Raw genomic sequence first — 27,413 nt, forward strand, 5'->3', positions numbered from 1 at the left:
TTTCACACCAGGCGAATGCGGGAGCTGTACCTTAATTATGGCCGCTTCCTTCCCACTCCTAGCCCTTTCCTATCACATCGTCGCCATAAGACCAATCTGCGTCGGTGCGACGTAAAGCAAATTGAAAATAATATGAAGACATTTCTGTGCCCATAAATATCGCCGAAAACTAATGGCCCCGCACAGATTTAACAGAACAGTCACCCAATCTCTCTTGTTATCTGAGAAGTGTAGGGTGAATAAATCCTAGTTAAAATTATTTTGAGTTCCTAGTGAACCGACAAAACATATTCACGTTACAGAAAATCGAGTTTATACCGACAGCAATAACCGAGGGCGCACGATTGTAAAAAGAAAAAACAATTAAATTACCAGTATGTAATACAATGAATCATTCTTGTAAGGATGCAAAATGCAAGTCTGTTGGCGACGAAGATTGTTCAAGATTACTAAGAACGGCCGGCGCCAACTCCAAACCGCTGGCATGTCCGACAGCTTCGAACCGGAAATTCTTAACATCGCCCACGCGAAGTTCTTGGCTCCTCCTAGCAGGATCGACAGTGGAGTCGTACAGACAGACCTGCCCCGGCTAAGCGCATTCCATCAAACACACGGCATGCAGCATTCAACTTCACTTAAATCATACATGCGAATAGTATTTTCGCACGTTAAACCAACAAAAGTTCACACGCTAAACAGAAAAATGCAACAAAATTACACGCTGTCCAAATACTGTATTTCTTAGAAACTAAACGGTGAATGCATAATTCAACCATGATAACATGCACCGACTTAAAAATAGAAAGATCTGAACTTCCTCTTACATGAGAAAGTAAGGTTATGTTTTAGATTCATCGAACATTATAGATTACCATGTGGCAAAAATCGCCAGTATTCAAATCAGAAAAGAAGGCATGATCAAAAATTATTTCCTAGACAGCTAAAATTCATGATGTAGCAAACAGTAACTTACTGCAGCAGAAAGGATCAAAATTCAAAAATCAATTCCACACAACTTAACATGATCATGTCGGGCTGACTAGCTCAGACGGTTGAGGCGCAGGCTTTCTGACCCCAGCCTCCTACCTCAGTCCGGTGGTATTTTAGGTCCTCAAATACATCACCCTCGTGTCGGTAGATTTATTGGCACGTAAGAGAACTCCTGCGTGACTAAATTCCAGCACCTCGGCGTCTCGGAAGACCGTAAAATTAGTTAGTGGGGCGTAAAGCCATTATTATTATTATTATTATTATTATTATTATTATTATTATTATTATTATTATTATTATTATTAGAATGATCTTGGCGAATGTACGACTGTGCCTTTGACGTTTTTGAGTAAACAAAACTCGAATGACTTCTACAAATGAAGAGAACGACAAAATTCTGAAACGAGGATTTCTAAAACAGTACTCCTCGTGCAAGACGGAAGAAATGTGTATTCGGGCAGAGTGAAAAATGAAACGCATAAAACACAGTCCAAAGTTCACGAACAGGACTTCATGAACGATCAGTTAAAAGCAGCGCGAATATCCCTTCCTCGTCGTAACGACCTCCTTACGTAATATTGGTATTAGTGAGGTTAACATTGACATTACAGGAGTTCACTTCAAAAGTCTACGACAGGAACATTTAGTCTAAACCATATTAATAGTACCGCACACTAAATATTACTAATGCCTGAATTCACGTGAAAAAGTCATGCTACATGATGCAATATCGCCAAATACCACGCACGCACGTTCTAAAACAGCGCCAATTGAAAGTTCCTCCGGTATTAAAACTGAACGACAATAAAATTCGTACAGCGTAGTTCATGACAGTAAGAACAAAGACAAAGGAGGATGTACGTGAGACAAAGCGCAAGCGTGTAACCAGTAGAAGAAAAAACAACAAAAGCAATGCAATGCTTAGCACTTCTGTCAAACTGCCAACAGCACATGTTCCTGCGCACTCACATCCTTCAGAAGACTCTTGAGGGTTGTTTTTTACCTTCAGTGGTAAATCCGATTTCGCTCTCCACTTGACACAATGATACACAACGAAATACTGAGGATGATTTCGTTACGAACAATGGGTGGAACTCGGGGTCCCTTAACTATCTTTTTTCACGTGACAGCTAGCGGTCATGTGACTATCGCCCAGGCACCGCCCTAAGTGTCATTGCGCAAGCGGAAGTTCCCAACTCGGCGGCTTATTCACGTTCCTAGCCACATTTCAATAATCTAGAACTACACCACAAACCACCGAATTTGATTGATGTCCGTGATGAGGGAGCTAAATATCCACGCCGTCAGTCACGAGGGGAGAGGCCCCTCACCTACCAATTAAGGAGGTCAGTGTACAGAAGATGATATTTAAGGAGACCCAAATTTCAAAAAGTAAAGGTATGTAAATAATATTTTTTATGTCCCACTAACTACTCTTGACGGTTTTCGGAGACGCCGAGGTGCCGGAATTTTGTCTCACAGGAGTTCTTTTACACAAGAGACCCGCAGAAATTCACTGTTTTCTTAAATTTAAAAAAACACTGCACGCGTATAAACGGAATTGTATTCTTTCCCGAATTAATTTTCGAGTTCTTTGTCAAAACAACACAATCCGATACATTCTAGCGTCAATTAATACCTAGCAAAGAAATGTCTGTGGAACGCCGACACCAATGAGAGAAAAAAGAAAATAGCAAGATACATGTCTACAAAACACATCGTCTCTTTGCCTGCGAAAAATCGCTACGTGAAAATATTGTGGAAGAAGTACGGACACCCAGCATATACCGCATATTAAGAGCGAAAATTTCTTTACGTTACTCGCGCAATATTGAACCTTATCGTCCAAAGTTTTACGTTGAAACTTTTCACACAGACACGACATGGCTTCTGACGAGTTAAAATTTAAATCCTTATCGACGAACTTTCAGCTGAGAAAAGAAAAATACGGAGTATTCGTACAAGGCCTATAATACTTTCAAAAGTTTGTGTAATAGAATTTAACCCACCACTCCGAAAGCAGATGCCATTGACACAAATGCAAACTAGTTGCTAAATAGTCTAACATCTGTTACATTACGGAGACAAACCGAAGCGATATGCTGTAGTTTCTAAAACATGCTATACACGATAAAAATTCGCGCAAGGAAAACACATGTGCGATTCTATAAAGCAGATTGACTTTATTCAGGGAGAAGACACTACCTCAAGGTCGTGGAGAAAACGCGGCAACAACGTACTCCATCTACCGACTACGTGACGTCACCCTGACGTCACACATTTTCGTGTGAATGCCACCTGTCTGACGCAATGGAATCATCGACGGAAATGACTGGCCTAACAGGTATTCCAGTCTCATTACAGAAGCAGGACAAATTCCAGTAGAACAAAAAGTCAAATTAAGGTACATCCCCAGCACTCGCCTGATGTGAAAATGGGAAACCAAGAAAAACCCGACAGTGGGGTTCGAACCCATAAACACAGAACAAGGTAATAATAGAAAAGACTGCAGAATTGTTTGACCAAATTAAACAACCACGTTATAGGTTTCAACACTTCATGAAACAGTAACTGAAAGTTTACTGAAGGAAGAATACAGGGCCAGTCTTGTCAGTACTGTGATTTCTAAATTCCACCCACAACCATATCCTGTTCCTTCCTTCAATCGCACATTAGCGGGACTGACAGTGATGACTTGCATTAATTTACTCTTCCCAAGCAAGCCTTTTCCTCCAATAATTTCGACAGAGCTTACGTCAATCGCCAATTACGAACTCGTTGACCTTTGCCTGCGCTCTTTCAAACTAATATACTTCCAAATAAACCATGCGTTCCTGAGATTTAAAAAACAACTTCACAACGTCTAAACCGGGCAGCACATGTGCGCTCTGCGATAATCGAACAAGGTGATTTTCAATTACTGTCAATACCTTCTAATGCAAAACTCGAAATAACTTGTTAGTAACTATTTTTGAACAAACAATGTAAAAAGCCGAGGGACGGAATTCATACCCAAGACGTTATTCGTGACAGCGTTTGTGGAGAAATCACATAGTCACGATTTCAAATGATGGAAAAGAAAATAAATTCTGAAGTTTGTCTGAGGTGACGGGCCTCTGATTCTCATGTTGTGCATTACAGGGTTAAAACAGCGATTTGAATCTATAACTATTCGAGGATTGTTACGTCATGTCAGGTAACCCATCCTATGTGAGAAGTAAGGGTAAAGTCACAAAAATTAAGGGTCTTTTAGGGCAGGAAAAGATGACTAAAAGAGAGGCTGGGTGCGATAGTGAAAGCAAACTTCAGTCTGGTGTGCCGAGGTCACCCCTGCCTCATTGGCAATGAGCCCCTGAAAGGCATGTTTCCAAATATTGTTACTAGATCAGGTCACCTCAGCATGGTGCCAACTTGCTCCTTCTCCCGAGATATGCGGCGCAGTACTATTTCAATATCAGCATATAGCAATCTTACATGAAATTTAGAAGGTGTCCTCACCAGGACTCGAGCCATGTCGGCCGCATGAAAACAACAGGTGTCCAACTGCCCGCGAAATTGTTAATCGCCACACACTCCACTCAGTAACCCACAACACTTCAAACAAACGAGACCTGATAACACGCATTCTTTAACCTGTGAACTTTTCGATTGACATACAGTGGGCTATGTTTCACCTTATATTAAAACTGACACTGAAATCAGCTTACCAACTTCTTGTCATCTCGTCCCCAGTCAGAATACATTGTAAGGTAGCTATTGTCGTCGTCACGGTCCAACAGCAATGGGCCTAAAGGAACCAGCTGCGACATGAATGAATATTCTTGCTTGATTCGAACGGATTCGAACCTCCTCTCCACCAGACTAACCCCCTGTTACACAGTAACAATGATACAGTTCACGTGTGCGTATACTGTTGATGTCACTGAACGTCAGCGCGAGATATCACAGTATAAATAATACACGAAACTACTGCAGAATTATCACAGAACGTTTGAGGTCTTGCTCGCACAACCACTCGAGTCTGCCGTCAGCGAACAACTGCTGATCATGCGGGTCTTGCCTTCGGTTTTACAAGGTCGATCTCGCCCCCCTTTCTCTGCCCATTGCCGTGCTCTGACGTCATGCAGCGTTGCTAGTTCGTGGAAGACCGACTTGTGGCCAAGCAGAGTGAGAGGAGAAGGGGGCTTTGCTTCGCGCAGCCAACTGAGACGTTCTACAGAACTGCCGTCTTGTGCTGGGAACTTCTCTACAGCAGCGTTACTTCGCTCTTGGTTCTTCCTGTCGTGAAATAATGTCAACAAAAATACCACGCCCCCTTCCCGTAACTAGGACCGTAACGGAATGAATTTCCCCACAGACAGGTGATAACCTAGCAGTTGGTTGCTGTGACAGGAGTGGTACCATGATATCCAATGGCAGGAAATCTTATCAAAATGTTTGTAGTCGAGATGTATCCACTCCAGATTTGTGAGCGTATCTTTACACTGCAACCGTACTTGCATAAAAATTAGGCTGAGGCCTTGTATCACAAGTCTTATGGGACGAAGTATCGGATTCCTAAATGTCAACAGACTGTCTGAAGAAATAATTTCGTTTCTAGGACCAAATAATTTACACTCAACCGTCCATCGTAAGCCTTCTTACCTACAGTGATTGCCGAGAGTTATGAACAGGCTCGGAACTTCAGTATTTAGAGTTTATTGTAGAAGTGGGATGTCTTTGTTATCGCATCTTCGCTCACTATTATGTTCTCAGAACTGGCTAATTACTTCAAAAGCCTTGTTGATGGTCGTGAGTGGCAGCAAGGGATGGTTATTATTGGAGCAGGTTGGGAAACCCGCAATATTTCAGAAGTATGTAACTACCGTACTCCTATTGACGAAAGAAGCTCTGGACTACGACGGCCTACTACTCTGTAATACAAATAATAATACTGTGATGTGTGCTGTAGCTTTATCAATATGAAAATCATTCTTCACCTACTGAAATAAGAAGCAGTGATCGGCCCCTCACAAGCCCCGCGGGGTCTGCGAGATCCTTATCGCCGACACTGTTGAAAAGGGTGGGGGACAAACTGCAGCCTTTCCTTTGCACTCTGGATCCTCACTGTAACTTTTCTGAGAAGTTACAGCTGTTTTACAGGTAGGTCTGCAGCCCCAATGCCAGAAGAGTACTGGCTCCTAGAAGGGGTGGGAGAGAGGCATAGAAAACTGAACTACATAGGAGTCATTTATTTTCCAGGCTGAAAGTATCCTACATTGACCAAGGGACTGTGGTTAGCGGTTATAATTGTTTTAAGAGAAAGTGTAACTAGGCAACCATCCTAATGGTGGTGATTATTGTATTAAGCAGACTCGAACAGCTGTTTTTCTTGACCCCACCATCCGGTTCGAAAGAGACTTATCCTAGGCCAAGGAAGCTGACCAGATGAACCATACATCTCATATCTGAGAGAGAGACAACATTCGCGCAGAAAACTGGTCCGTGATGGGAAGCAGAGGCAGTGAACCTAAGCATACGTGGTAAATCTCGAAAAAGCTTGGAATTCAGCACACGAATCTGGAAAAAATAATAGTGGACATTTTAAAAAATTCGGAGACAATATTTTAAATCATTCATACTATTCCGAAATGATGTCATTTAGCGTTTCCTTTCTGTACAATAATTTTAATATTTCCGGGCATCATCGCCTAAATTTTAAAAATTCAGAATCCTTGTGGTCATTCACTGATGTCTTTTGGAAAACATATTTGCAAACATCCCCTATTAATACTACCGCGCGAGTCAGTCGTGCAGCTGTGAGCTTGCATTCGGGAGATAGTGTCGGTAGCCCTAAAGATGGTTTTCCGTAGTTTTCCCATTTTCACAGCAGGCAAATGCTGGGGCTTCCACGGCCACTTCCTTACTACTCGTATCCCTTCGTAGCCATAAGACCTATCTGTATCTGATTATTGTAATAATAACATCATTAATGCCCCTCAAAATATCACAGTTAACAATAACATAATATCTCGGACAGATTGCATTAAATATCTGGGAGAATGGATAACAAACAACACAAAAGAAAAGGATGTTTCATATGACAAAAATATATATAAAAAGAAATCTCTGTCCTGGAACTTGAAATTAAGACATTATCAAACAGTGGCCCGGCCAGAAATTTTATATGCAGCAGAAACTTTTAAACTTACAAGAGTTGGGATCTTGAAAATTAGAAGTTGAAAGAAGAATTTTGAGAAAAATACTGGAACCTATAAGAAACAACAATGCCGAATTTAGACTACGATCAAACACAGAGCTATATTTAAAAGTTGAAAAACTGACAACTGTAATGAGGAAAAGAAGACTCCAGTTTTTTGGACACATTTTTATAGAACGAATAACAACAGACTAACTAAACAAATCCTCAACTTATTGAACAGTTACAAATCTAAGCCAATGTGGTTCAGTGCAATTGAAAAGGATATGAAAAACGCTAGAATTAAAATAGATACGATGGACAACAGAACACATTTCAGAGAAGTATCACGAAAGGCAGAATTTCAGGAGAGAGAGAGAGAAAGAGAAATGAACAACTGGAAGAAAATGGACTTCGTTTTTTTTTTAAATTCGTGTGACTATTTCTAGCCGAGTGCAGCCCTTGTAAGGCAGACCCTCCAAATAGGGTGGGCGGCATCTGCCATGTGTTATAATAATGTTATTGGTTTTTCGTCCCACAAACTACTTTTACGGTTTTCGGAGACGCCGAGGTGCCGAAATTTAGTCCCGCAGGTGGTCTTTTACGTGCCAATAAATCTACCGACACGAGGCTGACGTATTTGAACACCTTCAAATACCACCGGACTGAGCCAGGATCGAACCAGCCCGGCTGGATAGTGTTATGTGTGGTATGTGAGTTGCAGCGATCTTGGGGACAGCACAAACCCAGCCCCCGAGCCATTGAAATTAACCAATGAAGGTTAAAATCCCCGACCCGGCCGGGAATCGAACCCGAGACCCTCTGAACCGAAGGCCAGTACGCTGACCATTCAGCCAACGAGTCGGACAGATAATGGACTGAAGAGGGAAAAGAACAACAATCTCAGAAAATGAAGGAAGTATGGAAACTAAGAAAGTTAAATGCAAAGAAAAGTAACTCAAGTTGATTTATGGCAGAAAGGGAGGGCGTGAAGAAGAACTGACCAAGGGAGGTCGGATAGGAAAGAAGGCCAGCCTGACAAGTGGAAACAGTGGTCGCCAACCCTGGTGGATGCATTCTACCGCCCCGACCTACACAGAGTTGTCCCTTAGAAGTGAATTCGCTAGTCTTAACTGTTAGTCCTATTCAGAAATGGAGCTCACCCAATATAGGTTACTTAGAATTTAATTTTCTACATAAAAATTGAAGTATTCAAGGAAATATGACGAATAATGTTACTCGGGTAGTAGAATAACTGACAATGGCAGAAGTAAGGAGGAGAGACAATACAGACTAGCACAAGCAAGGAAGGACTTTCTTAAGAAAAGACATTTGCTCACTTCGAACACTGATATAAGAATTAGAAAGACGTTTCTGAAGACTTTTCGTCTGGAGCATGGTCTTGTATGGAAGTGAAACGGACGAGAATCCGCTCAAAAAGAAAGAGAATAGAAGCTTTTGAAATGTGGTGTTACAGAAGAATGCTGACGGTAAGATGGACAGGTCGAATAACAAATGAAGAGATACTCAATCGAATTGGTGAAAGGACAACGAGGTTACGTAGCGCATTCCTATCTACGAAATGTCACTGTAATATTTGTCACAAATGGAATATAATTGCTTTTACACAAATGAAGTAAAAAAAAATGCGGTAAATTAAGAAATAGTACGAAATATTTTACTTGCTGAGAATGATATGGATACACACTTTACTACCTTACTAATTTTTTTTTTTTTTTTTTTCCTGCTACGTGCAACGCTTCCGTATGTGTTTTGTTTGTTTAACACTTTGTGTGTGATTCCTTTGCTCACTGAAGTTGTTTGCATTAATTAGGTGTCGTTTTCTTCACGTTGCTCATTCGTTTTGTGCCCTAACTCATTCATTAACCGGTATATTTATTGGTCCAGGGATCATGCTATTTTGCTGTTAACTGCCCGCGCTAGTCATATTGACAAAGATAATGAGAATTCACAGACATAGCACTCCTATTCGTTGGTGCAAACCCTGGACCTCAAGAAGGAAACAAAAGACGACACGAGCAGCGGAATACAACATAAGGGAGTCTTGTCTACAGCCCGTAAGGACGTATGCATATTTCTCTAGTAACGGCGGTATTTCTTAATTTACCGCAGATTTTACACTTCACTTGTGTAAAAGGAATTGTGTTCCATTTGGGACAAATATTACAGTGACATTTCGTAGATAGGAATGCGCTACATAACCAACAACGATTTGGCGAAATTTAACCGGAAGAAAAGTCAGAATTATAGGACATCGTAAGACACCCAGATCTTGTTCAGTTAGTTTTTGATGGAAGTGTAGGTGGTAAGAACGGTAGAGGTATACCAAGATACGAATGTGACGAACGGATTGGATTTAGGATGCAGTTGTTACGTAGAAATGAGAAGGTCTGCATAGGACAGGGTGGCATGGAAAGATGCACCGGTCTATGGACTGATGACCCGAATAACACACAAACATTCATACGCATTTTATTTCAAACTCTGACAAACTAAAATTACCAGCAAACTGTTATTCTTACCTATATTTTTAAAAATGCATGTAGAATTAAAATTCCTACTATGAAAAATAGGCATTTTTCAATTTTACCGTGTCAAGGAAGCATTTCGAGCATGCAGCGCAAGGTGCTCGCATGTCAGCGCCGTACAGCTGGGTGGTTGCGAGTGAAAATCGTTATTTTTATTCACCAGTGGTGATAGAAATTTGGAGGCGAAGGCGGGGGAGGAATGAAATGAAACGAGCACCATGCCAAAGGAAATGTAGGCATATGCCTGGGAATTTGACTAATCTGTTGGAGGTACAGGTTTCCTCGCTACAGCCTTAAGACACGTCAACTTACGTAAAAGACGAAGGAGAATACTGAATTCGTGATTGCTAAATCGGAATTCCAAAGTATCGTACCGAGTCTTCAAAATTATGGAATGCTACCAATCAAGGCCGTACCCAGGATTTTTTCGGAGGGGATTAGGATTGGGGGGGGGGTTCCGAAAACAAAAACTATAGTAAATATTGTTTACTTTCAAATAGGAGCCTGGAAAAAGTGGAAGCAATGCCAGGACTCAGCTAAGGGGCCCGTGGTCGCCAACCCACGCCCCAACGTTCAGAGCCCCTAGGGTCCCTATTAGTCGCCTCTTACGACAGGCAGGGGATACCGTGTGTGTTATTCTACCGCCCCCACCCCAGCCATGAGAGAGACTGACATGAGCATCGTACCCGATATTGTAAATAAATTGCAGGCAAGGAGATCAGTGCTCGTTGAAGTCTAAGTGTCTGTCCCTTGCCATGTCAACTAAAACAACGTCACGACAATCAAGAGTAGGGAGAAACAGAGTCAGTATTAGTCTGGCATTTAGCTCATACGGAAATACATCTCCATGTCGTTCAAGACGATGAAGCGCTCCAAAAAATATTTTTAAACTTTTTTTTTTCCTTTTGTGATCAGACCAATCAAGTGTTTCATTCATAATTAAGCCGAAATTTCTAACCATTTTACTGTAGGGAATAATGTTACCGTTTAGTAGGATAGGTGGGATTGTTGCATTGTGCAGCTCAATTTTCGTAATCCTATTATGATTGCCCGAGTTTTTGTGGTTTTTAGTATAATCGCACGTTTTGTCAGTATCATACGATCTGATATCGTACATCGTGCCAGGCTCAAAATTATCGTACTGGTTGGCAACCCTGATGAAATTTGATAGAGAGGGTGATCACAAGGTAAGTCGTCATTGTACTGTACAGTATGTTACCAAGAGAGTACAAATCTAAATCATTCTAGCTTCAACGCGGGCGGAGATAAAAACAAAGTAGTCTATGGGGCAAAAATATTAATTGTACAGACTAAATTGTAATTTTATTTATGGGTAGAGGTGGTATAAATTACGTGTGACGAAACATTCTTGTGTACAATTTAAAACAGCTACAGTTTGTGAAGCGTGAATATTAGCACGTGTTGAGCGGCGTGTTTATGTTCTGCGGCACACATGTTTGCGCGCAAGCCAACTAAACAAACAGATCGCCACGACTGCTACCAACACCTGTCGCTGGCGTCTTCCTTACCCTTCGTCTCACCGTTATGACAATCATGCATACTTTCGTGTTTCTTCTCTGATTAACTGTTAAGCCTATAGGGCTAGAGAGTTAATTAAAAGTTAAATGCCAGTTGGAAAGACCACAAAGTGAAGCTAAACCCGAGTTCAACGTTTTTCTACGGACATGGCTAAAATGTCACTAAAGGAGGTTAAAAAGAGGAAGCTAGAATGGATTCTAAAATAAAAATACAGTATATATATATATATATATATATATATATAGATTGCTTGGCTTTCGCAGATGACATTGCCTTGATTACGGTCACACTGCAGAACGCCAAAATCCAAATCGAAGAAAGTTAAGAGCAAGCAGGAAAAATAGGTTTACAAATCTCTTTCCCAAAGACAATTTAGAACAAACGGCAAAAATTGTTCTGACAAAGCAATCATAGATCAAAACAAAATCAAAAAATAAACTCTTAAATATTTATGTGAATGACGGAAAATAAGCAATGAAAAAACGGCTTAGAGGTAAGAGTAAAGAAGAAAATTAAACAGTGATGAGACCTGAGACTCTTTATGGCACCGAAACACAAACTAATGCGGAAAGGTGAGAGTGGTGGTGGTGATTACTGTTTTAAAAGTACATATATATAACACTAATCCGAGAGAAGAAATGGAAGGGATCCTACACTTCGAAAAATGAAGGTATCGGTCAAAGAAAGACATGGGCGTGAAAATGAAAGACTCCGTAGCTCTCGCAACCTAATAGGTTCGGGATCGGAAAGGAACAAGAATTGCCCAAGGGAGGTCGGATAGGATGTATGAAAGTGAGGAGCCTAGCACTGGAAACAATGCCAGGACCGCTAAGGGCCTCGTGGTCGCCATCCCACGATCTCAAGATAAGAGCCCCTTTTAGTTACCTTTTACGACAGGCAGAGCATACCGTGGGTGTTAATCTACCGCCCCCATTCACAGGGAGACGAAAGGTGAGAAACAAAATCATGAATACAGAAGACTGGTTACAAGCTTCCTTGGCCCAAGGGCAACAGAAGAATACAACACGCCCCGATCTAAAAAAGAAATCGACGTACATGTAGAGAATATAGTACACAAGATGCGTAAAGATTGTCGTTTTCAAGATATTTGAACAGAATTAATAATATCAGACTGAAAAAACAAATGTTTCATAAAATCATAAAGCTTCAAGTACAACCAGCATGATTTACAGACATTAAATGACCTCAAAGAAACAAATATTGACATTAAGGATACGCATAATGGGAAGTTATTTATGGACAAAATACAGGGATGAGGGGAAAAAAAAAGAAGGAAAGCAACCACATAACATCGAACAGCTACGGAAAGAGATCAGAACGGATGAAACAAATGTGAGCGGAGAGGAAAAAGGAACATGGCAAGAACTGAAGTACTGAACGTACTCTCTAAAAGTGCTATTCGATTAAATAAACAAATAAATAATAAAAATAACTTGTTAATAAAAAAGTGTCTTGAAAACAGGAAAAAAAGTTCAAGACTTACGTGTGGAGTGTTCTAACAAACAGGACTGAAACACGGTCAGGCTAGAAGCAGATAAGATGTGGTTTTGGGGAGACGATAAAACCGAACAGTAGCGCTGAGAGAATAGAATAAAATAAAATAAAATAAAATACTCCCAACTCCTAGTTCCGGATCGCCTGAAAACTGGGAGAAGGCAATCATTTACTTGATACAACCATTAAATATTTCTTGTTGCAACTATTTGTCTATTACAACATTAAATAATACACTGAACAGTGTTCAGATCCATTCTACAAATTATCACACTGGTTTTTTTTTGTCCTAGATGTTATACAATGAGACATATTCTAGAATAAACATGCTTCTTGTCCTTAAATAGTTTTGTTAGCGATTGTTTTGTTTTCTCTTTATTTCCTTTTGCCCCCTTTTTAAAAAAATACGGATATTTTGTTGTTCTTCCCGACGCAATCCACTCTTATTTATTTTTTAATTTTACGACTCCATGGGAATTCTATATCTCAGTCTTCCAGATCGTCTTTCTCCACGATCACTCAGCTCTTCATTTTTCTTACATTTACACAACTTCTTTTTAGCTTATGTCGTTCTTAACTTTACCGAAATAACTGTTTGTATTACACGACAAATTTATAGCAAAAGTATGTAACGGGAGTAATAATCAGCGCAGGCAACTCACTACCAAATCACAGATAAACAGACATCGAGGAAATATGCTGGGAATTTATAAGATGATGATGATGATGATAGTGGTGGTGGTTGTTTTGTACAGCGGCCTAACATCTTTGGTACCTAATGGTACGACGCGAAAAGAAACGTAATAATAATTAACGTTTTAACATTTATCCACTGACTCGAATTTAAAAAATGATTATGAAGAATGAATGTGAATTTAAAATTTTCAGTAGATCTAATTCGCATACCTTTTTTACTTGTAAAACGATATAAAAATAGACCGAAGGCATAGAATAAGGCGGCATCGCATTTGAAGTGATATATATCATTCAAATTAAGAAATTAAAATAACACAAAAATACACAGATTAACTAAAACAGTGTCGATAAAATCAAACTTAATTAACACTCAAATTAAAAACAAATTGAAAATGCACTTTTATACACGATAAAACAGGCTACTAACCCTCATAAAACGGATGACGAGGTCTGCTGACTGCTGGTTATCTCGTAGGTTGAGGAAGATGGTAGTTGGAAGTTTTGGACTACGGCACAGATCGCCCAGGTCCAGAATTTACAAGATGTCACATCGGCTGTTAAAAGGTGACCTTATGGCGACGATGGGACGGGAAAGGGCTAGAAGTGGGAAGGAAACCACTGTGGGCTTAATAAAGGTACAGCCCCAGCATTTGCCTGATGTGAAAATAGGGAAGCCACGGAAAACCATTTTCAGGGCTGCCGACATTGGAATTCGAATCCATTACCTCACGAATGCAAGCTCACAGCTGTGCAAAGCGAATGTCGCTATTTCGTCACTTTTGCATGAACTGATTTCTAACATTGAGTCTCCAATGTATGAAACTTTATTTTCATGGTTCGATTACGTGAAATCCGTAATAATCAGCACCGCTTCCGTATTACCGTAGTATATAAGAGAAAATCGTAGAAACTACGATAAATCCGCAGTACTTCGCAACTCTACACCCACCCTCACGGGTTTTAAAGGGAAACTACTGGATAGAATGATTCTGTATGTAAAGAATTGGAGCGCAGAGCAAATTAGAAAAGGGATTTTATCTACTGCGCACTAGCTACTGCAATGACTGAAGAAAAAAAAAAAACGAGAACTATCCATTCGATTGTATGCATATGAAGCCAGGTGGACCTGATAACCCCGTCATCGGCTCGATACCGACCAGGAGGGGACAGGTCATGAACTCTACCACTGCGCAAACCTAGCCTAGTTGAACTGTCAGTATTAGTATTTCTTTACCGCAATTCTGCTCAGAAATATGGAAGGTCTAGAAAAAAAAAAAGGGGGTGAACCTCCATGTACATAAAACATGTTCGCTAGACCTATCTTAAGATGAGATATTATTTATATAAATAAAATCGTAACGACCGTGTTTCTGTAGATTGAATATTCTTTTCAAAAAGTTTCGTAGAGTTACCCGTTTCAGATCTAATAATGACCATCCGTATATTTTTTTTTAATATTTGTCGTCCGAGTTCTTGTAACTAGAAAGCTACAGTAAATATTTCTACCAAATTTCATATTTAGGATCTACCTGTCCTTGAGAAGGTTTTAGGGCCAACATTATTTCTAAGTCCCTGAACAGACTAGATGTTTATAGGAGGATCGAAACAGTGATTTTACACACGCACAAAATATACATGATCAACTCTAATACGTATTTATGTAATTAGGTCTATCAAAAGTGTATATACACAAACGTTTAGTATATGTTATTTCCGTTATTAGGACTTATTCATCGTACGACTGTAAATAACGGATATGCTTATGAAAAATCTGATTTTTAGTCCAAGTCCCCTGGAATACTTCGTGCATGTCACTTCAAGGTGGGTCAACGGGAAGAGCTACACAGCCAGTTTACTTTTTTCGATAGAACTGATAATAGGGAAGGTCTTCAGCAACAACGCCACGCCAGTGGGCAGAGAAAAACCCAATATGTAACAGAGAATTTCGCACAACTTCACGTTACTAGCATGCGCTTTTAGAAAACTATCAGTTTATCATGCCGTATTCAACGTTTGAATACAGGCATGTAATTTCGCATAAATTCATTAAGGAAAATATGAAATCAACTGCAAATTATCGTGCGAAGAACGGCTACAACTGCTAGTTTACAATATTTACATAGTTCACAAAATAATTTAATACTACTGTGCAAGATATATATATATATATATATATATACACACTTAATTTCTTACTGCTCGTTCCTTCTCTCTATAGACAGTTAGCGAATCACCCACTCATTCAATCATTCCTGTGCTCACCTAGGCTGCTTCATTTCACTCTGCCATTCACTAATTCTTTTTCTCGCACACTTCGTTTCATTCTACCAGTCTGTCATTCACTCCTTCACCCACACTCGCACAGACTCAGGCAGCAGGTCCATTAAAGTACATTTTTCTTTATATACATCTGACATTTTGGAAGAGGCAAGTTCTTGACATCCCCCGACAGGCGAGTTCCATAGCTTTGCGGAGCGCCAATAAAAACCCTTCTGAAAGGCAGAGATAAGGACGCAAGGCGGACAACGGGTAACTCCTTTGCCTCTCTGAGCTGAGCGGTAAACAAGCGATTACTTAGGAAGGGTTGGATTTCTATAGACGCAGAGAGGGATTTCCGGAGAAAAATCAGATTAGTTTGTTTGGCTATTGTCTCAATGTAAGGTAACCTTATTGAACGCGGGAGGGAGTGAAGGTTGATTAGCCTTTCGGCGCGGCGCTGTAGCATGTTCTCCGCTGTTGTGGGATGCCAAGTAGTTAGACCATACGTCAGTACGAGCCGAACCATGCAAAGCTAAGCTGATATTGCTCGTGGACTGAAGCCTAAAATTCTTACATAGAAAGCCCAGGATTCTGTTGCCTTGCGCGTCCCTTCTTCACATTGTATATTCCACTTTAAATTGCCATATAGTTATGCCACGTACCTAGTTTATAGTTATTTCGTGACGGGATTTCTGGACCAATTCAATCTCATATAATTACAATTATCTTTAAATCTTGACACTTAGACTTGCACTCGTTTAAGATCGAGATACACGGCAGAAATGCATCCTGAACCTGACACCCTCCGATAAGCAGTATGTACGAAAATGCATGCAAGCAAGACACATTTCGTGGTATAACACGTGATTGGCTGAAAATGTATCTCTGAAGTCCCGGATTACAAGTACAGGGTTATCATACACTGAAGTTTATCTACTTTTTTTTTTCTAACTAAGTACGTATGGTATGCTATTCGAAGGAGTATAAATTATAGCAAGAAGGTGTCTCAATTGAATTAAATAGTCAAAACAATGAACGAGTAAGTCAGTTCACATACCTTGGGAGCACCATAACAGATAATCTGGACCCTGAAAAAGAGATTAGACGCCGTATTGAGATTTCCAGATCATCTTTTCAAAGGATGAGGTCAATCTAAACCTCAAACTCAGATAAAAGCTGTTGAGATGTCACGTCTGGTTAACACTGCTTTAAGGAGTAAAGGCCAGGACTGCCAAAGCTCCCTCCATGAACAGATTAGAGGCCTCTGAAATGTGGTTACACAGGAGAATGGTCAGAATAGCCGGGACAGATTTTGTAACAAATAATGAAGTGTTAACGAGAGCTACAACTGAGCGAGAACTGGCAAAACAAAACAAAAAAATCAAAGCCAGGAAAACAGCTTATTTAGGCCATATTCTACGAGGTAGAAAGTACTGGCTTCTACAAGGAACGAGAGAAGGCAAGCGAGGAACTGGTAGACCACCGACGTTATGGCTCCAGAACGTCAAACACTGGACTTGCATAAACACCGAACAACTCTTCAAGTTAGCTAAAGAAAGGGATACTTTCTCGAGGGTGATCGCCAATGTCTGGGTCGGGGATTTTAACCTTAAATGGTTAATTCGCTTGGCTCGGGGACTAGGTATTTGTGCTGTCCCCAACATCCCTGCAACTCACACACCACAATTAACACTATCCTCTACCATAACACGCAGTTATTTACACATGGCAGATGCCGCCCACCCTCATCGGAGGGTCTGCCTTACAAGGGATGCACCCGACTAGAAATAGCCACACGAAATAATAATAATAATAATAATAATAATAATAATAATAATAATAATAATAATAATAATTTATTAAATATATTAATAATACAGTAATATTTATTATTATTATTATTATTATTATTATTATTATTATTATTATCTCCCCTATGGGAGTAATGTAAAGAACCTGTACCCGCTCTATCGTCCTCTAAGCCGCATACGCCATAACATGAGTATATTTCGCGTACCGGAGAAATTTACGTATTTTTTGCGTTATTTTCCGCAAAGTTCGTATTAAATTCTTTGCGACTGCTTTTAATTATTGTTACACTACTCGTATGTCACTTCTTGTCTATTTTTGTTTGTTTTAATGCGGAATGTTGAATACTATTCTTAGCAAACAAAGTAAGGGTCCCCATACTACGAAAAACGTAAAATTAAGCAATTTCCTTGCAGTACCAGTCAAAAGTTTAAGACCACATAAAGAATTCACGAAATGTCATGTGTCATCAAACCACGGAAGATTTAAAAGTATATGCTCAAAATATCTCTATGAAACGAGCTCGTAGTGCGACAGACTTCGGCTTCGATCACACTGGAGGCACTCTTATGCGAGTCATTTGGTGGCGCGCGCCTGCGCAAGCGTGCACATATAAACAAAATCTGCACGAAAGCGACCGAAACAAGTGGTCACTTGTCCATCGCTGCTCACACTGCCCGCCACAAGCAAGTGCACGCTTGTGAAAGCTTGATCCGACTCCACTTCGAATATTTGTTTTGTAGTTGCAAGCGTGCGTGATCTCAGTTGATTTCTGACCATCGAGGCTTCTCTTCAGGTGTGATTTTATCCAGTGTATAGTAGAAAGTGTCCGATATCATTCTGAAGTATTCAAAAAACTTATTAGGCTGTCTAAGCAAATCGTTGAATATTCGTGCATACTCTCCATCTTCCTCTCTGTCCAAAAAATACTCGTTCACCCACTCTTCCCTGATTTCCTGCTCATCCAAAAATAAAAACTTTAAAACATTTTCCAAAACAATGTCCTCATCGTCTGACATCTCAATTTCGACTGACCTGTTTATAATAATTAACTTGCACCTGCTTGCATTTAGTGTGAGCACATTGCTGTTCACGCCAGCTTGCGCACGCGCGCGCCACCAAATTACTTGCACAAGCGTGCCTCCAATGTGATCGAAACCTTCATATTATTATTATTATTATTATTATTATTATTATTATTATTATTATTATTCATCGATAGTGTTAGAGAGTACTCAGCTGTGGTTCCCTGCAGAGTTAACCTTATCACGATCCCCATTTTGGAATGTTTTTCGCCGACAATAAAAACACGAAAACTGCAACATTCGTTAGTGTGATATATTTCTGGAATTGGATAAATTAATTGTAAATATTAGTAGGTTTGTCTTGGAAGGTCACACCAAATAATACAAATTTTTGGTAATTTAATATACTGTATAGCCTACTTTAATTGGTTGCAAGTATCATTACCAAGATTTTTTGTAGACTTAGCAATGGGTGTGGGGCCATTTTAGTATAATTATAAAAATTCCAAAAATATGCAGCACCATGATTTTTGCGTGTTTTATGTTTTTCGAATCAGGGCCAAAATGATTTTTCTTTGATGATGCTTGTTTAAAGGGGCCTAACATCGAGGTCATCGGCCCCTAATGGTACGAAATGAAATGGCAACAAAAGCTTCAAAATCATCCACTGACCAAAATAAGAAAATGTCATGAAGAATGAATGGATAGACATAAACCCCACAAAAAACAATAAACAAACAAACAAACAAACAAAAGTGGATCCGACGCAAGAAAAGATCAAACAATAGCATTACTGACCAAGGGACCACTTATAAAGCATAATCCTGAATCGAGGATGCTTGATGTCTAAAGGGGTCCAAAATCCATGTCTAAGACCCCACAGAATGCTACATGTCAAGAGTAAAATAGAACCATGGAATTTGTCATGTTGGGGTACTAATCAAAAGTAGCAAAGACTCACGGTGTTCCACACAAGATGGTACTAGTCATAAGTATTGTACTTCGTACAGGTAACGCAAACCGATGAGGTTCCTCACGTAGGTGTACTAGTCACTGGTGCCGGTATTCTCGTGGTGTTCCTCACATAGTGGGTACTAATCACAGGCAACGCAGACCCACGGTGCCGCTCATATAGCGGTACAACTCACAGGCTACGCAGAGTTGCTCATGGGTACGACGCACGGGTACTGGAAACCCACAGACCAGCCTCTTTGCTGCTACTAATCACAAACCTATTTTGTACCTAATATAGTGATACTACTCGTAAGTACAGGCAACCCATGGTGTTCCCCGCGTGATGGTACGAATCAAAAGTAGTTTCATGGTTCTAATTCAATTATCCGTTGGTCGCCCCTTTTAGTCGCCTCTCACGACAGGCGTGGGTGTATTATTCGTCTGCAGGGGGTAGAGAGAGAGAAAAAAATAAGAAAGAAGGGATCCGCCACTTCGAAAAATTAAGTAACGGACGAAGAAAGGCAAGGGCCGCGAAGGGCGTGAAAATGAAAGACTCCCTAGGCCTCGAATGCTCTAATACCGTCGGGGTCGGAAAAGAACAAGAGTTGACCAAGGGAGGCCGGACAGGATAGACGAAAGTGAGAAGCCTCGCACAAGTAAGTGGAAGCAATACCAAGACTCAGCTATGGGCCCCGTAGTCGCCAATCAAACTCCCAAGTTGAAAGCCCCTTGGGCCCCTTTTAGTCGCCTCTTACGACAAGCAGGGGATACCGCGGGTATATTCTACATGTGCGTCCCCCACCCGCAGGGGGTTTATTTTTCCTTGCCTTTGTCAGGACAAGCTATTGGCGTCAAACTTATCTGACCTGATAGTTTCATTTGCGCTCTGCGGATGGCATCCGAGAACACATTTCTGATGCCGAGAACTCGCACTGACAGCTATGACAAGAACAAGGAAAAATTGACCATTTTAGCGCTGGTATGAAAAAAAAATAACCGCACAAAAATCGGTGCCGCATTTTTTTCGGAATTTTTATATTTATACTAAAATGACCCCGAACTATTGCTAAGTCTATAAAAGAATCTTTGTGGTGATACTTGAAACCAAAGAGTATATAGTACATGTATGTTCAGTCTTCAGCCCTAAGGCCGGTTGGATACTCAATAGCTCTGCCATCAGCTGGCATCACTGAAGAGACGTATTAGGGAAATGAGGAGTGAGGTAGTTTCCCATTGCTTCCCTCAATGAGCCAAAAGTTGCTATTGCATATCAGTCTGCCAAGCCCACTGAAATGCATGCACCGACCGGCCCTATGAGCAACATTTTCATACCATTCATAGCAGGGACTGGCTGTACAAGGAATGGCATTACTAGCATCGCTCATACCTCAGTCACTTTCATATTGTCAAAGCCAAGGATAAGACAGACAGATCAATGAAAGTAACAAAATTGCTCTAGCCTATACCAGAAGACATAGTGCACTGTAAACACTAGGTCCTGCCAGCAAAGGCATATATAACCCGAGTCCAGCCCTTGTAAGGCAGACCCTCCGATGAGGGTGGGCGGCATCTGCCATGCGTAGATAACTGCGTGTTATTGTGGTGGAGGATAGTGTTGTGTGTGATGTGCGAGTTGCAGGGATGTTGGGGACAGCACAAACCCCCAGTCCCCGGGCCATTGGAATTAACTAATGAAGGTTAAAATCCCCGACCCTGCCGGGAATCGAACCCGAGACCCTCTGAACCGAAGGCCAGTACGCTGACCATTCAGCCAACGAGTCGGACAACTTATACAATGGTTGGCGTAAATAACTGAAATCAGGCGACGTATATATGATATTAGATGCGAGAGCTCAGGAAAAAAATACAGATGTCCAGTAGCACAATTTTAGGTTCTCGGTGGAACTTCATGATTTTTTTTTAAATGTAGTCTACAACTTTTGACCGGTACTGTAATTGTGCCGAAAGTTGAAGGGGCAAAGGCCCCGGAAAGGTTTCGAATTGTGAGTTTTTGATAGCTCTAACTAATAAACGAATTTCGAAAATCACTTGCTTCTTTACTAGTTTTTTCTTTGTTATTCAAATCCTAGCCAAGAAACATTTACATAATTCTTTCTGTAATGTGTTCCTTAGTTCAATACCCTCAGCCGTTCTGATTTTTTGAAAAATTGCTACACCAAATGTAGTTATAATGGCTTACGTGAAACTCTGCATTGACTCACTTTAGCGCTCGTACAGGTGCTTAAGTGAAACAATGCATTGACTCACATTAGCGCTCGTACAGGTGCTTAAGTGAAACAATACACTGACTCACTTTAGCGCTCGTGTAGTGGTAGAAAAAGGCAAACTGCTAACCTAATCGAGCAGATAACGATGATTGTGGAAAGGATTGTAATTTTTAGAAATAAATTAAGAATATTATTCTCATACTTCATTACATTTGATTTACGGTACATAAAATTCGTAGCTCACATCCCTAGGATGTTTTCAACACCGAGTTGCTTGCCCAAATGTATAGAACTGGATTTTTCTTCTTTTATTACCGATAAATGTCTCATTTCTATTTAATTTCTTGTAATATTTGGCTTCCATCGAACTGTTTGTTGTATTTTTGTGGTTAAGCAACATGACAAAGTAACTGGCTATAACTTACCATCAGAATTACATCCAACTGTACAAGATCAAATATATAAGAGATTAATCTTTGATTTGAATTTTGAGGGAATCAACGCCACATTACTCCAGTCGTCATGATACTCGTCTGATATGCACGAAGCAGCCGGGGCGGTAGATGAGAGTTAAGTTGGCCTCCGGGTCTTCCAACCCGCCTTAGTCATATCACGTAATCATACCTGCACCAACCTGTTTGTTGTTGCCTTATTTTTTCGGGACTACCAGCCAGCGCTGCCAAATTTCGTATAATCTCTTCATCTACAAACAGAATTACAGGCCGGGCTGAGTGGTTCAGAGGTTGAGGCACTGGCCTTCTGACCAAACTTGGCAGGTTCGATCCTGGCTCAGTCCGGTGATATTTTAAGGTACTCAAATACGCCAGCCTCGTGTCGGTAGATTTACTGGCACGTAAAAGAACTCCTGCGGGACTAAATTTCGGCAGCACCTCGGCATCACCGAAAACCGTAAAAATAGTAGTTAGTGGGACGTAAAAACAAATATTATTAACAGAATTCAGACGGCATGTTTCAAAACTTCGGAGTACTGCACAAGTTGTATCAAGTTCCTACACATGACTACATTGTTGCACAACGTTTCGCACTGTAGAGCAATATATCTTCAATTATTATTGTATTATTCTCCACAGTTTCAATTACCCCGCCTGGTGGCCATGATCGTTAAGGCGCTGAAGTCTAAACTGTCTGACACCGAGGTTAGCCGGTTCGAGTCCCGTTGGTCGAAAAAAAATTCACCAATATACAATTTCTAATCACTAGACTGCTTGCCAAAAGCCTGGATTAAATTCCAAACCTCTCCGCAATGCTCATATGGAGTGAGGGCATATGACGCTGTTGATGGTGACTAGTCCGTCGGATGGGGACATTAAGCCTTGAGCAGACCCCTTGGTGCTATTCGACAGGAGTAGGCTATGTGCCGGCACCGGGTTTCACCCTCTCCCTACTATCATATATCACGTCATTCATTTCATCTCATTAACTCCTCTGATTAGGTTGACGTCAGGAAGGGCATGCGGTCATAAAAACCCGCCACAACAGATTCATCTCTCTTCATACCCGACTCCGCAGGCAAACGGGACAAGGGTTGGACAAACGGTTTTGAAATATGTCAGATCATCTCTCGGAGTGTTGGTTGTTTTATAGTAGTTATAACGGATATATTCAAGAATTAAGAAAAAACTGCGTAGACTTCTGTTTTTTATTTTTATTTGTTTAATAAAAAATGTTTTCATTCTCCTCCCTGAAGGGGAGGCGCGGGCTACCTAAAAGGTAACGCCTTCTCTCTGGCCAGGAGATTCAGGCGGGTTGGGAGATGTAAAGGATTATGAAGGTGGGAATGTAAGAAGTGTAGAGTAAGGAGATTTCGAAGGGGCATTTCGACCTCTGGGATACGTTTTCTGTTCTGTTTTTTTTTTTTTTTTTTTAATTTAATATTAAGGGCTACATACATGTATGTACATTGTACATCCATTATAATTTTGTCGATTGGGACTATACACATTTTGTAATTAGTATTCATTTTATTTACATTGTGATAATTATTTGAGAAACCTATGTTTATGTGAAATGTTAACGAGTGGACGAAAGAAATTTACAAATGTCCTACTCTTTTTCATTGCTGAACCACGGTCTTAAATCCTTGCGAGTGGACATAACATTTCTGTTCTAGCCAAAATAAAGGATCACCGATTTAAAGAGAAAAAAATACCAGGACTTCAGTCCCTCTTACTACTAATCAACTAAAAATATGAGAACGAGAGATTCTCAGACCATGGAAAGTCCGATACGAAAGACGAAAATGTGTAGCCCGGCACAAGTATGTGGAAGCAACACCGGGGCCCCGTGGTCACCAACTCACGCTCCGAAATTGATAGTTCTTGAGGGTTGCCCCTTCTAGTCGTCCCTTACGGCAGACAGGAGATAATGTTGATGTGTTCCATCGTCCCGACCCATAGGGGTAAGGAGAACTGGTCTTTCGGCGTGAAGGTTCATCACAATGTAAAAGGTAACAATACACAGAGGTTTTGTCATGCCTTATAAGTATTTACCAGTCGCGACTGGTTGTATCAAAAGCTGGGTGTTGCATCAACATTTGCAATGTCAAAATGTTATATGAGAAACTTACAAAAGGAAACCCTATTGTCGTTAAATAATGAACTACATTCCTATTAAAACTTAAATATACCCAGCAATTAAAACACAGGAGATAAGAGGCTACAGTTATTCTTAGCTCACGTGAAAAGAAAATTTGCCCTCCTGTTTTTCACTGATGCAAAATGTTGGTAATATTGTGGGTGGGCGTATGTGATGTACCCTTGTAGCGTGGAAATTAAATTACCTTTGAGAGGAGAGAAAGCAGACATGAAGTCATCACCGCAGAGTGGTGCAATCTAACGGGGTCATTTGGAGTTGTTTCTCGACATGAGATTTGCTGGTCTCGTGCAACACCCAAGGACCGATACTGGCTAGCGTGCTACCTCATGTTAACGTACATGCATAGGCTTACCGCTTGGGAGTTGCCGTAGGAAAGCAAACCCCCTGAGTTTGGTTCAGCGTCTAGTCGTCAATTACGAAGCATTAGCACATCGAACGATTAAAGATGGTTGATTTTAACATATTTTAGAATATATATGCTGGGTTTATTAAACCATAAATTTAGAAGAAAGGACGAAAAATAATTGAGAGCTGAACAACTCTGCAACAATACCACGCACCGCCCCTGATTTTTACTCACGGGAAAAGTATGAAAGACCATACAATTTTTAAATACATATGTCGAAATTGAAGTCAACTCAAGGGCAGAGAGAGAGAGAAAGAAGAATTTAATTGAAAGCGATGCTGGTACCTCTGGATTTTTCAAGTACAACAGCGACTAAATAAAAGCTGCTAGGCAGCCGATACGATAGCAATCTCCTGAAGACTAAGATATTTTATGCAGCCATTGGAAGGTTGGCAAGATGTAAGAATAAACATTCAGTATTCCCCACACTCCCAAGTCCCCTCGTATTACTCCGAGCTCCCCTAACAGGAAAACCCATTTCCCAGCCCAGCCCTACCCCCACGCTTATATAAAATGCACAACAGAAAATCAATATTGTCCAACTGAAGCTGCAGTGAACTGCTCTCTAACTGCACCTGAGACTGCACCGAGAGCTCTGAGAAGTTGGGCGAGACATAATCTGAAACTCCAATGTCTAAAAAGACTGACAGCCGAAACCATTTCCCCAACATGCAATATGAGACAGACCGTTTCTTTCAACAAAAAAGAGTTGCAATGTTACACAAGACTGTAACTAGCCAGAAAGCAGATTTATTTTTTCAACTTCCACCGCATGAATTTTATGCTCAGGGTTGCCAGGTTGTTCGTTTTTCCCGTATTCTTACGTTTTTTACTGTTAATTTAGCCTTACGTTTTTTATTTCCCTGTACAGCATCTTTTTAAAAAATTGGCTCTGGCTTGTAGTAGGACCCATAACACTTCTTCCCCTTAATATAACAAAAATACACATTTTTATTATTATCTTTATTAGGGTTCTGTCGTACGGGAGAGCTAATGAGAATCAATCGGGACAACACAGTTCGCACACTGATTGCTGGAAGCCTCAGTAAACATCACTTACAGATCTAAGAAGAAGTAGGATGTCTTTCCACAAATGGATCCACAAGAGGAGTTGATATGGTTGTCATCGACCGGGCGAAAGGTACGGTGACTGAACCCCCTGTAACATTCGAGGAAAATGAACAGCAGCCTCGATTAGTGTGCGAGGAGAAAAATGCCGTCTTATGAACCGTGCACCGAGGATCTCGGAAAGAAGTATAAAATTACAAAACGGGAAGTCACTAGAGGGACAATTCCTAGGGAGACGCTGAACTTCGTAAGAATAAACAAAATCCCAGACACTATTATCCAGACCATAGCGGACTCTGTGTTGAAAAATGCATTGGCTATTCTTAGACACTATTTGGTACTCCCTGACTTGAAGTACCACGTATTGGATTCTCTTTTTCAAAAAAATCTGAAAGACAATCTGCCTGATGGTTGGCAACTTTAATCTTGAGTAATGACTCAAGCCTTGCTTAAACCGAACACCATATAAAATAAATATTGTTCATATGAACTGATCAGGAGGCCGATCTTTCGACTCCCTAATAGGGGCGGTTATCAGGTGGATTATCTCTGCCTCAGTTATGCAAGTTTGGATTGCCGCAATAAACTTGATGTGTATATTCAGAAACAGCTGTAAAACTTTCATGTCGCTAAACGAAGGCAGAAATATTAGTGAAAAACATTAGTATCTAAAAGTATTAGTGATTTTGTTATAATTTCCTGAATTCACCGGAAATTATCAAGTGGATTGATGTTAGGAACAGGAGTCCACCCGAACTCATAAAATCAGAGCTTCTAATTGTAATAAATTTCGCCATTCCCTGCAGAGAGTTTCTTTTAACCTGCTGAAGAATTACAGAAGATAACTACATAACGTTAAATCGGTTTCAAAATACCGAAGTGTTGCGAAGCAATAGGGTTTAAGACAAATATTTTGATCGGAATTGACATTTAATACAAATTATGAAGGTATGAGTTATTTAAAAACATGTCAATAAAAAATCTTCCTTTAATTTTTTGAAAACTGACAGCCCTAATAATATGCTATTATGATGAGTTAAGATGGTTAATCTTCATTACTTGGAGTAATAAGTTTTTAGCAACAAATCCGAGGGGCCATGAAATAATGGTTAATTACAATCTGTATTAAAAAATCAGTCTCCAGTGATAAGAATAGAGGGCTTTGAAAAAGAAGCAACAATCCATAAAAGAGTGAGGGAAGGCTGCAGTTCGACCCCCGTAGATTTCAATGTTTATATATAACAGGCGGTAAAAGAAATCAAAGAGAAATTTGGAAGAGGGAATCACAATCCAAGGAGAGGGAATCAAAACCCTGAGATTTGCCGATAATATTGTCATTTTATCGGAGTCCTCAGAAGATCTAAAGAAATCGCTGAATGGTACGGACAGTTTCGGAGGAGTAGTACAAGAAAGTCCAAAAGAAATGTAATGGCCTGCAGTCGAACAAAGGCAGCTGATGCAGGAAATATTAGATTAAGTCGTAAAGGAAGTAGATGAATATTGTTACTCGGGTAGTAAAATAACGATTGCAGAAGGATATAAAATAGCACAAGCAAGGAAGGATTTTCTTAAGAGAAGAAA

At 40.3% G+C, this 27,413-nt stretch overlaps 1 protein-coding gene across 2 annotated transcripts in view; it reads right to left on the bottom strand.

Moving 5' to 3' along the window:
- Window positions 1-27,413, bottom strand: part of kay (transcription factor kayak) — a 174,962-nt gene that overhangs the window by 8,996 nt on the left and 138,553 nt on the right. The window contains exon 1 of one of the 2 annotated variants that reach the window (XM_067156691.2): window positions 4,698-4,981. The exons of the other annotated variant lie outside the window; for it this stretch is intronic. Within the exon in view, the coding sequence (XP_067012792.1) occupies window positions 4,698-4,799 (102 nt within the window). The 5' untranslated portion in view covers window positions 4,800-4,981. Of the gene's footprint in view, window positions 1-4,697; window positions 4,982-27,413 lie in introns of those variants that run through there. 2 annotated transcript variants of the gene reach the window in all.

The sequence above is a fragment of the Anabrus simplex genome, chromosome 12, assembly GCF_040414725.1.
Source record: "Anabrus simplex isolate iqAnaSimp1 chromosome 12, ASM4041472v1, whole genome shotgun sequence".
NCBI classification, from domain to species: Eukaryota; Metazoa; Arthropoda; class Insecta; order Orthoptera; family Tettigoniidae; genus Anabrus; species Anabrus simplex.